General features: G+C 34.9%; 1 protein-coding gene across 1 annotated transcript; it reads right to left on the reverse strand.

The window, feature by feature from the left end:
• Positions 1-2,095: 2,095 nt before the first annotated feature.
• Positions 2,096-11,797, reverse strand: pax10 (paired box 10). Its single transcript, XM_051106795.1, has 8 exons — positions 11,731-11,797; positions 8,293-8,458; positions 7,660-7,827; positions 5,848-5,930; positions 5,563-5,719; positions 4,818-4,888; positions 2,913-3,057; positions 2,096-2,718 (listed from the first exon to the last, which is right to left on the reverse strand). The coding sequence occupies exons 2-8, from the start codon at positions 8,396-8,398 to the stop codon at positions 2,618-2,620; spliced, it is 831 nt and encodes a 276-aa protein (XP_050962752.1). The 5' UTR covers positions 8,399-8,458; positions 11,731-11,797; the 3' UTR covers positions 2,096-2,617.
• Positions 11,798-13,921: the final 2,124 nt, after the last annotated feature.

Here is a 13,921-nt window from a genome sequence, read left to right on the forward strand (position 1 = left end):
CCCAATGTTCACACAGACTAGATAAAACATGCTCTGATTGGGGACTGGAGGCCTTATGGGAACAGAAGAGACGTGACTATTATAGTGACCTCTGCTCAAACCACGAAATTTGCGTGCTTTGCCCTCCCGGTTTCCACAGCTCGTTAACATCGGCCTTAATTAAACTCATCAAGTGTAGTGCACCGGAAATTTGGAGGATATATCTCAGATATGGGCAGAGTCAGACTTCTAAGTGTATCCGTTCTAGTTTCCGCAGTGGCATTAGAAATTTCAAGGACAAACTGCAAGGTTTGTTAAACCAAGTTTCCTTTGAACCTGTCCTTGGTTATAATATACAAATATATAACCAATAGGTTTCGATATATGTGTTTCTGATATGTGGGATGGAAATATCTCATGACATCAAAGTTATTCATAACTCCTGTGCTGTTTGAGTCCTGTGAGAATAACTTTGTCAGAACATTATTTTCAATGGGTGTGGTAATGTAAGTAACAAAAACAGGAAATCCACCAGCACAGAGACAGGAAATGCTACTGTTCAGTGACAGTAATAAGTAAACACAACCCAAACGGCCGGTAGTGAACCAATTCACAGTTACTCTAGAGAAAAAGATAAAGATGCGATGAAAAAAAAACCTAGGAAAAAATGTTCTAGGAATAAATACTATAAAAACTTTGCATGATTAAGAGGGAAAACACAGACAAACACAAATGCATGTTGTTTTTTTCACTGTAAGATTTTTATTTCAATGTTTAGTTATTCCACAAAAGGGTTCACACTAAAATGTTCACAGTTCTAATGATAATACACTAACATTTTCACTCTCTCACTATCACTGTCGCTCTCTGTCATATTCACACACATTCAAACATACAAGTCTACAGTGAGTTCATGGGATCTGACAGGAAAAAACCTATGAATGTTAGTGGTGAAAGAAAGCAATAATCAAATCACAGTAATGTCCATTTAACAATGTACAGTAATAAATCATTAGCTTAACTTCAGTATATTACACATGGTCGGTCGTATGTTTGATTGTCTTTGCAGCCTTTTACAGTAATGTATTTTGATTGTCACTGGCTACAGCAATTTATATTCAGTTTTAAAACTTTTGAGCTACTTTGTGCACTTTATTGATTGTCACTGCTTAGCTTGGGTGTAAGCTTGATTGTCATTGGTTTATTCATGTCAGTGTGGTATTATGATCAGCTGGTTACTAATAACAGACTTCTCAAAATGCGTCATTTTCAATATCGTCATTCTGCACTGCTGTTCAAAAATTTGGGGTTAGTAAGATTTAAAAAAAATGCTACTTCTATTCACCAAGGACACATGAAATGTATCAAAAGTGACATTATAGACGTTTATAATGTTGAAAAAGATTTTTATTTAAAAAAAACGCTGTTCTTTTGAACTTTCTGCTTATTAAAGAATGAGAGTCCACCAGAAGAAATGTTTCTTGAGCAGAAAATCAGCATTTAAGAATGATTTCTGAAGGATCATGTGACACTGAAGACTGGAGTAATGATGCTGAAAAATCAGCTTTGCTGTCACAGGAATAAATTACATTAATATGCATTAAAAATATATATATATTGAATATATAGTTAAACAATAAGTTAGTTTAAATTTTACAAATATTTCACAATATTTTGGGGTCCATTAAAGAGTTAGTTCTGTCAGTAATTACTCACCCTCCTGTTGTTCCAAACCTGTAAGACCTTTGTTCATTTTCAGAACACAAATTAAGATATTTTTGATGAAATCCGAGAGCTTTCTGACCCTGCATATACAGCAACGCAACTGGCACATTCAAGGCCCAGAAAGATAGTAAAGACATTTTTAAAATGGTCCATATAACAGCAGTGGTTCAACCGCTATGTTATGAAGCTACGAAAATACTTTTTGTGTGCAAAGAAAACAAAAATAACAACTTTATTCAACGATTTCGTCTTTGATGTTACATGGACTACTTCAACGAAGACCTTACTTATTTTCTGGGCCTTGAACGTGTCAGTTGAGTTTTTGTCTATGCAGGGTCAGAAAGCTCTTGGATTAATTTGTGTTCCAAAGATGAACAAAGGTCTTATGTTCAGAACAACATGAGGGTGAGTAATTAATGATGGAATTTTCATTTTTGGGTGAACTATCACTTCAAAATATCTCACTAAACCCAAACTTCTAAACGGCAGCTACAGAAGGAGCTTTAAAACATCCTATTTTTTTGGTCATGTCGACTGTAAGTGGCACATCAATTAAACAACAAATTTTTGTTGCATAATCATGAGGCAAGGTGTTGTCCTCAGCTATTTTTTTTTAGATTTAGATGCCCTGTTTTAACTCCAGTAGCTGAGAATGTTAACCAGACTAGTTTGTGCTATTGTCTGGCATGGTGCTGACTAGGCCTACATAATGCTGGAATCCATTTTCTCTTCCGTCTGTGCAGGTTTGTGAGGTTGACGTTATTTTTTTTTGTTATGGCTTACATAGACTGCTTCCCTGATGTGTTCATAATCTAAATAAGTAGGGTTTCCTGACAAGTTTCTTGTTAAATAATTTGCTCAAAGTTGCTGATTGAAGCTCTGCTGGTTTGTCTGATAACGATAAGATGTGTTTTTACTGCAGTCTCGTCCAGTACTGACTCAGACCTTGTCCCAGCTCCTGATCGCCACCTTGAACTGCAGTCTGCCCTGCTGCGGAAACACCGGGAAAGAATCCTGAAAGAGACACAAAGCCTTATCAGTGCGTCCTCGCACGCAGCCACCTCTGACGACTTATTTGCAACACAAAAGGGAAGGACAAAGTGGCTAAACCACATTCACACACTCATTGCTCATGCAGTGTTTTGGCCTGTGGATTACAGTATTCACATGCAGTGTGAGGGTGGAGAATGTTACAAAACAGCACTCACCTGTGTTTGCGCTGGCCGTGGGTGGGGGCGGGAGATGGGGAGAGGTGTAGGATGAGGAGTCAAACTTACGGGAAAGAGGGGGGAGGGCAGAAGGAGAAGGAGGCAACATGCAGGAGTAAGTTGGAGTGGACTGGGAGGGCAACGACTAGAGGAGAGAAGAGCAAATACAGATAAAAGATTAATCTCATTTCATTTATAGTATAAACATATTCAGTAGGCTAATACAATCATTTGACAGATTATTATGCGATAAACGCCCCACATAAGTTTACTTTAGGGTTTTTATGATGTTGTTTTTAGATCAATGTGCCACAGTCCAATCAGACCAGCACACTGGGTGTGCTGCTATGATGTAATTGAAACGAGTGTATGAGGTCGTTAAATATGATGAAGATATATTTGTTTGACTACGTGCGAGTGTTTATTTTTAGAAACTACAGCAGGGTTGTATATTCCAGCAGAAACACTAGAGGGCGCTTTTAAGCTATTTTAAATTAGGTTGTGAGTCAGGCGGACTCAAAACGCTGCATACCTTACAGTTGCGTAATAGGTGGGTACGTGTACTAAAATTTGTGTCTGCATTATTTACTATTGTAGCACTCTGTTTTTCATGCTTTAAAGAAACAAAAGGACGGATAATGTTATGTTTGAGAGGGCATACTTTTTTTCATTCAGTCGGTATATTTTACTAACAGTGGCTGACTGTACTTTAAAACTGTAGTTTTTCCCAACAGATATCACCGTTTTGCGTAACCGCTAACTGCAGGTTACATTAAACGTGCACATAGAGATCGTTTGGCATAATAATAATAACAATACCCGCCATGACTAATTTAGTGAGTTCATTCAGTTGGCGATTTGACAAATTTAAGCCGGTCTTTACCCAGCTAACAAGTGACGCTTTTTTTACCCATCTTCCCAGAACATTATTTTTTATGATTTGTTTTTGGTTACCCAGGAAAGTGTTCTTAACTGAAATAGAATGTTAGTTTTTGGTTTGTAGAACGTTATTTTTTATAGTTACAATAACCTAAAAATAGAGAATGTTCTGTATAAGTTATTTTTAAGGTTATTTTAAAAATAACCACTCTGTAACGTTCTAGGAATGTTATTTTGTAGTTTCAAAATTAATTAATCCTAGAACATTATTTCTTTGTTCTCAAAAAGCAACCAAACGGGAACTAAAAACTCTGTGTTTGCTGGGTAGTTTGTGAGATTTGTTAACAGAAGCTGTACACATACTGGGTGAATCAACTGCTATAATCATGCCTGACAAGAGCCTTAAAGGGACAATTCACAACAAAATTAAAAAAAATAAATAAAAAAAAAGTCATGATTTATTCCCCCTCATGTTGTTCAAAAACTGTATGGCATTCTTTCTTCTGATATTTTGAAGAATGTTGGTAACCAAACTGTTTTCTTTGTTTGGCAGAAGAAAGAAATACACTTAAATGAAGTGAGGGAATAAATCATGTTTTAATTTTTGGGTGAACTATCCCTATAATGCAGTGCAATTTGTAACAAAAAACATTTGCTTTGTGCGCCACTAGGTGTCAGCATTATAAGTCAAAACAGAAACCAAAATTACTGAGTACACCAGAGATAGGCAACGTCGGTCCTGGAGTGCTGATATCCTGCAAAGTTTAGCTGCAACCCTGAAAAAAACCCCTCACCTGCCTGTAGCCCTAGTAATCCTGAAGACCTTGATTAGCTTGTTTGGTTGTGTTTGATTAGAGTTGAAACTAAACTCTGCAGGTCATCGGCACTCCGGGACCAATGTTGCCTATCCCTGGACTACACTGTTTAATATTGATGAAGAACAAAATATATATATATATGTTTGGTAAGGCATCTTTGCCTATTAGGGTGCTATGGTATACTGAAAAGTTGGTCATCATGATTTACCTGCATACTGGAGAAGACAGACAGAGAGCTATAGCCTGAGAGAGACGAATCACTCCGACTGTGCATTGAGCCTTATAAGAGAGAACACAAAAGGATTGAAACAACTCATTATTATTATTATTATTACTTATCATTGCTTTAGTGCTTATTGATGCTTTGGCAACACTGTATATATATAACAATCATGGCAATACAGAATAAATTGATATTTGAATTAATGAGTAAAAACAGGACAAAGTGAATGCACACCATATGTGACCCTGAACCACAAAACCAGTCGTAAGGGTCAGTTTTTTCAAATTGAGATCTAAACATCATCTGAAAATGGTTTGTTAAGATAGGACAATATTTGGTCGACACCTATTTGAATATCTGGAATCTGAGGGTGCAAAAATATATATATATATATATTGAGAAAAAGGCTTTTAAATTAGTCCAAATTAAGTTCTTAACAATGCATATTGCTAATCAAAAATTAAGTTTTGATATATTTACGGTAGGAAATTTACAAAATATCTTCATGGAACATGATCTTTACTTAATATCCTAATGATTTTTGGCATAAAAGTAAAATCAATCATTTTGACCCATACAGTGTATTTTTGGCTATTGCTACAAATATACCCGTGCTACTTATGACTGGTTTTGTGGTCTAGGGTCACATATGTAAAAAATAGCAGAGAAAATAGTGAAGAAATCTAACTGGCAAGGCTGTACTTGTTCTAAGTCATTTAAAAAGACATACCTGAGCTGTTGCTATGATGGGAGTGATATACAGGAGAAGTAAAGGACGTGCTCAGGGGAGTATGTGTCTGAGAACAGGAACTGGTGCTCCCTGATCTCCTCTGGTTTCTCAGCTTTTCCTCCCTTCTCCACTTAGCTCTCCGATTGGAGAACCATACCTGTCAATCACCCAATATGGGTCAGTACATAATGGACAGTGTCTTTATGTATTGTTTAAAGGCACTTCAGGATTAATGAAATAAAACTCAAAGAGGATTATTCAAATATTTCACAAAGGCAGTATTACCTGAATTCTGGCCTCCGGAAGATCAATCTTTGCAGCTAGTCTCTCTCTAGCAAATACATCTGGGTAATGAGTCCTTTCAAACTCTGGAAACAGATTTAACAGAAGACGTAACATTTAATACAAGCAGATTTGCACATTTTAAATATTAAAGGGTTAGTACGCAGAGTCAGAAATGAACTTTTCCATTAAGGGGCAATATTTGCCCCCCGGAATTCATTTCCATGGACATTTTTTTACATTTTTTATAATAGGGCTAATAACCTTATTATTATAATAACCATATGTGATCCTAGACCACAAAACCAGTCTTAAGAAGCACGGATATATTTGTAGCGATAGCCAAAAATACATTATATGGGTCAAAATTATCTATTTTTCTTTTATGCCAAAAATCATTAGGATATTAAATAAAGATCATGTTCCATGAAGATATTTTGTAAATTTCCTATCGTAAACATATCAAAACTTATTTTTCGATTAGTAATATGCATTCCTAAGAAATTCATTTGGACAACTTTAAAGGCAATTTTCTCAATATTTTGATTTTTTGGACCCTCAGATTCCTGATTTTCAAATAGTTGTAGCTTGGCCAAATATTGTCCTATCATAACAAACCATACATCAGTGGAAAGCTTATTTATTCAGCTTTTGGATGTAAAAAAATTCATGTTTAATGGTTTTGTGGTCCAGGGTCACTTATGTTGTCTTTAATGGCAAATACTTAAATTTACCCAGTTACTTTAATCAATATTTTAAACTGCTGTCAATAATAGTAGACTCTTTGAAACTGTATCAAAATTATACGTTAAAAAAAACAGGAGCTCATAGGGCTTATGATAAAAATCACTGTTGTAGATTATTGCTCTTTATATTGTAATAATGGTTATTAATATCGATATAGAAAACAATATAAAACGCTATTGTTTTGTTTTGACACGTCATATTCTGGCTTCATTGACAAACGGTCCATTATGACCTTAGCCAAGTCTAGCACAACTTAAGAAAAAACTCCACTTATATTCACTAAAGCTACGAAATTAATATTTTATTTACATCGTACCTGCACTGTGTTCACTCATCAACACCTCCGGCGTTTGACTAATCTAAGCGCCTCTGATTGGCGCGTTTTTAGCGCTGATTAATCTAAGCGCTTCTGATTGGCCGATGGAACCCTGAGTTCAACAGAAACGCGTTTGATTGGTTATGAAGCTCAACGCTGCACAGAGCAATAAAAACAGGCTGATGCAGTGTGAGCGAATCTAAATGCAATTCCGCGAATTTACACTTTTCATTTTCACATTTCATTTTAATCGCCACAGCTGTAGCACGTTGTTTAATTGTGAAGGGACATTTTTTGCCCCTTTGTCTTGAATTTATGGGGCATTTTTGTTCGTTTTGGTGACATTTTTACCACAAGCCAGTACCTAAAAATGAAAATGTTGTCGTGTGGGTCTAAACCTGCGTGACATTCGCCTGTAGAACATGCTGGACCCCACTGACTTTCATTGTATGGACAAAAACACAGACATTTTTCTTGTGTTCCACGAAAGAAGAACATTATGCAGGTTTGAAACAACATGAGGGTGAGTAAAAATTGACACAAAAGTAATTTTTGGGTGAACTATGCTTTTAAGGACTGTTTAGAGCAGATGAAAAGACAAAATATGAAAGTATAAAAAAGGCAGAATATAAAAAAAAGATCTGTAATTCCCAAACACAAAAAGCAAAACAATCCCACACAAATTCATCCTCTCTAGGACTGAGATTATTTTGCATGGAAAGCTCAGTTTGAGCCAGCGCTTTGAGTCACACCTTTCTCCAGGGCATCTATCTGCTCCTGGGTGAAGCTGGTGCGGTTCCTCTGCAGCTTCCTCTTTAGCTGCAAGTGTAGCTGCGACTCGTCCACCTCATCCCTCTCTCCCTGCACCACTCCTTCCCCTGCTCCAGCCATCTGCACATTCAGATCTTCCACGCAACCATCTGAGAGGAAAAAAATAAATAAACGAACATTAAACTTCAGAGTGTTGTACGAGTGCTGCATTTCAGTGTGCAAAAGTGTGTGTTATTATATAGACAGAACTGTCTCTTTGAGGACTGTGTAATTCTAGTGCATTGCAGCATCTTGTGTTTGACAGTTTGACCTTATTTGTGTACGTGTGAATAAGCAGCAACTGTATTATGGGCATCTAATTCTGTCTAATGTCTGCTCGCTTTAGTTCCGCCTTCCTGTAATGAAACAGAGGATGTCAAGGCCAGAGACCGCCGTGTTTGTATGTGGGTGTACATGCGTGGCTGATGGTGTAGCTGTTGGCACCCTCTGTTTGTGCTCAGTCAAGTATAAGAATTGCTGGTTCACCCCAAAGCTGACTTCACAAACACAAGCACACACACAGCGTACATTCACACTCTTTATTAATAGATAAAGATATGCTAATGCTCACATACCTGTACCGTGTTGAGGAGTGATGGTGTCGGCCGGGTGGTACCAGTTGTTTGGGCCAGTCCAGTTGGAGCCGTTTTGTAAGTTCAGCATGGTCAGATTGTCATACATCAAATATCACTTGTGAGAAAACACTGACCCTCTCCTTCTATCATCCGAACCACTCCGACCCTAAAGAGGTAAAAATGTGAAAAAATGGTTCCAACTTTATATTAGGTGGCCTTAACTACTATGTACTTACAGCAAAAAATAAGTACAGTGTACTTATTGTGTTCATACTGTACTGCAAAACACTTTTAGTGATACTGAGGTGGGATACGGGTAAGGTTAGAGGCGGGTTTGGTGGTATGGGTAGGTTTAAGTGTGGGCTAAGGTGTAAGGGTCAAAAGTGTAATTATAAATGTAATTACAGAAATTAATTACAGATGTATTACATGCAGGTATTTTTAAAAATGTGACCCTGTACCACAAAACCATTCAAAAGTTGCACGGGTATATTTGTAGCAGTAGAAAATGCATTGTCTGGGTCAAATTTATAGATTTTGCTTTTATGCCAAAAATCATTAGGATACTAAGTAAAGATCATGTTTCATTAAGATATTTTGTAAATTTCTTACCGTAAATATATCAGAACTTTTTATTAGTAATATGCATAGTTAAAAACTTCATTTGGACAACTTTAAAGGTGATTTTTGATTTTTGTTCACCCTCAGATTCTTGTATTTCAGCCAAATATTGTCCTATCCTAACAAACCATACATCAATATAAAATGATTTATTCAGCTTTCAGGTGATATAAATGCTTGGTATAAATCTCTATAATAATGGTATAAATCTCAATTTCAGAAAATTGACCCTTATGACTGGTTTTGTGGTCCAGGGTCACAAATATAAGTACACAATAAGTGCATTGCATCAAATGATTAATTTAAATGTGAATATGTAGTAATTAAGTCCACCTAATATAAAGTGGAAGCAAAAGAGGTAATTGGAAAAATCAAATTGAAATTCAGTATTCATGTCCAGTAAATGCTCTTGTATTTCTTTTTTTGGGCCTATGTTGTGTTGCCAGTTTAGTATTGCATTCCCATGGTTGTAAGATTTATTTATTTTAATTAAAATAAAACAATAGTAACAAAATAGTTTGATGTTTTCTAATTGAGAATGTAATGTAATTTAATGCATTAAATTATTAATAATTTCATTTAACAGTGAACAAGTCAGACAACTTTTTCTTTCTTTCTTTCTTTCTTTCTTTCTTTCTTATTATAATGACACTTTTTTGGCCTTCATTCAGTCTTTGTTTCCAACACCTCCTTGTTACAGTATATTAACAACTATGCCGATTTTTTTTTTTTTTAAATAAAAGTGAGCATTTTAGCGTTGTGATAAAAACCTAAAGTTTAGTTTTGTGACAACCCTGTTATCATATGTGACACTGGACCACAAAATCAGGGTGAATTTTTTGAAATTTGAGATTTATACATCATTTGAAATAAATAAGCTAAGTTTTTAAATGTATGGTTTCTTAGAATAGAACAATACTTGGTCGAGATACAACTATTTGAAAATCTGGAATCTGAGGGTGCAAACAAATCAAAATATTGAGAAAATCACCTTTAAGTTTGTCCAAATTAAGTTCTTAGCAATGCATATTACTAATCAAAAATTAAGTTTTTATATATTTACAGTAGGAAACATATTCATGGAACATGATCTTTACTTAATATCCTAATTATTTTTGGCGCAAAAGAAAAATCGATAATTTTCACCCATACAATGTATTGATGGCTATTGCTACAAATATACCCGTGCTACTTATGACTGGTTTTAAAGTAATAAACTATTCCGTAGATTATAATAAATGTATCATAATTACATCCTTGTCCTTTCAGAAGATAACTTTCCAATGACAAGTTAAAGTCTATGTACTGCTGTACTGTTATCTAGTTATCTTATGTTTTATGTATATCTTAAAATGTCAACCCTGTTTTAATGATTTTCTGTAGTAAACATTTGACTTTAAAACATGAATTTTAAAGTAGATGCATGTTTAAAAAACAGTGACCTGAAATGTCAAATTAAATAGTAAAACATCCACCCTGTTACCTTTCTGAAGGCATAACTACGCCTAGCATATATTAATATGTATTCATTTTTCTTGAGATGACACAATGCAGTTTATTAACACTTAAAAAAATTACACAAAAATAATGTAAAATTGTCACACCAGATTAAACTAGCATTCACTGAATGACCCATCTGATGTCTTTAAAGTATGTTACTTTTGCATTTTAAACTCTCTTTATCTATATATCTCTCTATGTATTTTTCACATATACACACACATACATTAACCCCCCACAGACACACACACACAGCAAGTAATTAAGAAGTACAGAACATCTAGTCTGACATCGTCGTACACACACGCATGACTGGAGAGAGTAATACTGTCAACTAATGTTAACAACAATACACACAGACACACACGCGCTACACAACAGAGAGAGACACACACTCCAACAAAACAAAGAGATAATTATAGATACACCGCACACAATGGCACACAATCCACATTTTCAACTACAAACTCTGAGTACACAACAAAACTCAGTACGAAAATGGAGGCATAAAGCCACCAACTGAAATGCAAGTGTATTTATATCAGAAAAATAGCCAGCACCTACACATTTAAATTTATAGAGCGGTGTTCAGCTAAATAAATAAACACTGTTAAAGAGCTAGAAAAAAAATCCCTCATAGTTCTGCATGTTAAACTACTAACACACATGGAAAGAAGGCCGTCGTCATGAATGCTACAGACTTAGCTGTTAAAATGACATAAAAGTGCTTGCATAATTATATTCGCATTGGTTGTGAGAGTAAAACAGAATGATCTCGGATAGAAACGGAGAAACTAAATACAGAAGTGACAAAGCAGAACAAAACAGATTATGTTGCAAGAACAAACTGCATTACAGCTTTATTATATTTATCAGCATATATAAATATATAAGATTTCTTTTATATACAATGCATGCTGACATATGTATATAATAAAATATCCAATGAATTTATAAAGTACAATAGAAAATTAATACATAAATAATAAAATAATGCCGACGTGTATACAGATATGTTACAAGGTGAAAATGGTTTGCACTAATTAAAATGAATTAGTTTAATTAATTAAATATGACTTTGTATGACTCTCAAGCAAAGGCAAAAACAAGCACATTTAAATTATTTAAATTTTGCCTTTGGTGGTGTAACACAACATATTGCTGTGTACAAAACAGAAAATGTCAAAGGTCAAGTCTTCCATAACCTTTCCACAAATAACCAGTCATTTTCCCAAATCAATTTTTTTTTTCCAATAAACAGTTCTGAATGTGTTAATGTCTCAATCGTTGTGTCGGCAATGAAAGCAGGAGACTCACCTGGTAGATGAATGAATTGTAAAAGTGGTCCACACTTGCTCAGTGTCTCTATCACTTTCTGTTCATCCCTCTCTCCTTCTCTCTGTTCTCTTGCTTTGTTAATGTTAGACTGTGTTCAAGAGAGAGAGAGAGAGAGAGCATGGGAGGAGAGGAAAGGGAGAGAAAGATGGAGAGAGTTAGACAGGGCGAAAGAGAGGAGGCGAGGGAGGGGTAGTGGGCTACAGAGAAATGCATCTGCAGGCACTCTGGTCCTTGAAGCAATGAGGGAGAGAGGGAAAGAGAGAGAGAGGGATGACACACAGAGTCAGTGTCAGTGTCAGGTCTGGACTTAATGCCAGGAAAAGGGGTGATGAAGTGAGAGAGAGAGGTGGAGGCAAAAAAAAAAAGACTGAAAAAGAGGAGACGTAAAGCCGTTTCTAAAGTATCACAAAGGCAGTTCGCTTTTTGTAGATACGGACTTCCAAAAATGGCTAACCTAAGAGCTGTGAGAGAGCTTCAGATCAGGCATCTGCTATATGATGGCCAGCGGTCAGTGATAGTTTAACCCTCTGCACTGCTGTGATCAACACCAATACAGAAGAAGTTTAAAAATTAACTCAATTCAGATCCTTTTAATGGGTTCCTATGAAATAATCAGTACTTAGTATCCTGATATAAATGAAGCATTAACCCTTTGATTTATCATAAAGTACTCAAATGCATCTTAGACATGTGACTAACAGCTTTGTTGTGCTTGACCTCAGAAAAAAATAAAAATAAAATAAATAAATAAATGTCAAGAATGTATTTCAACAGAATCTACAAGAATCTTATAATAGTAATATAGTTATTATAGTTATAATAGTAAATGTTTCTTAAGCAGCAAATCAGCATATGATTTTTGAAGGATCATGTGATACTGAAGACTGAGGTAATGATGCTGAAAATTCAGCTTTGATCACAGGAATAAATTACTTTTTAAAATATATTGAAACAGAAATTAGTTATTTCAAACTGTAATTTTTTTACTGTATTTTAAAGCAAATAAATGCAGCCTTTGTGCATGTAAGTATTTAATTTTAGCATATTTTTACAGCTTTTAAATTGGCTTTTAAATTTTAGCTTTTAAATTTTAAATAGGATTGTCAGTCGATTAACATTTTTTTTATCTAATTAATTACATGATGTTTAGATTAATCACAAAATAAATTTGACTGAAAACACCCACAAAAATTATTTAAAACTATTTCTGTATTAAATGAGAAAGTATCAAGTAGACATTACAAATTATAGCTTTATAAAGAAATATTTTATTTGATTCAGCATAAAATTTATTACACATAAACATTTGGGCTGCAACGGCCCAACGTAAACTACGGAATATAAAAGAAGAAACATTTTCAAGAAACATCTCAGTATTTTTTGTTCATGCAATAAAAGTCATTGTTAACCAAAACAGCTTTGTTACCAACAGTATTCAAAATACCCTTTTTCATGTTCCACAAAAGAAAGGATTGAAATGGCATAAGGGTGAGTAAATGATTACAGAATTAAACATTTTTGGGTGAACTACCCCTTTAATGTTTTTTATTATTATTTTAATTATTATTTTTTAATGAAATGATACTCTAAATAGGAAACTAAATCTGCCAGCAGGTGGTGGTAAAATTCATTCATTGGTTCATTCTAATTGTTCAAACGGTTGATTCATTCAGGAATGAAGTAAATGGCTCTGTTTATGATTTGGCGTTTGAATCATTGGCTCACGCGATTCATTCAAAATGCGGATTCGTTCAGAAATTAAAAACCGCTGTGTTGCTCGGAGACACGCAACAGTTCTGCTGTGGCTTCAAGGGTAATATGTTCTCTTTAAAAATAAAGAAAAAACATAATATAGTGTTTAAAATATAACACAATATCAAACTTCTTATTTACTGAACTGTTGTATAAAATCACATTTCAGCTTGTGATAGATCGGGACAAAATCAACACTTGTGTCATATTGCTCTTGCTGCCGGTGTGATATTGTGTGATATGTGATATAAATATGAAACTCATACAGGAGCATTTTTGCCCCAGTATCTTGAATTTTAGGGCATAACTTGCATTTATGGAGTTGTTGTCCTGCATCATTTGTCAGCAGTCAACTGTATGAAATACAAGGTAACATACAGGTCTCGGGGCAGGGCCAGCGTGTTAATTGCATTCAAAT

This window comes from Labeo rohita, chromosome 3 (assembly GCF_022985175.1).
Source record: "Labeo rohita strain BAU-BD-2019 chromosome 3, IGBB_LRoh.1.0, whole genome shotgun sequence".
NCBI classification, from domain to species: domain Eukaryota; kingdom Metazoa; phylum Chordata; class Actinopteri; order Cypriniformes; family Cyprinidae; genus Labeo; species Labeo rohita.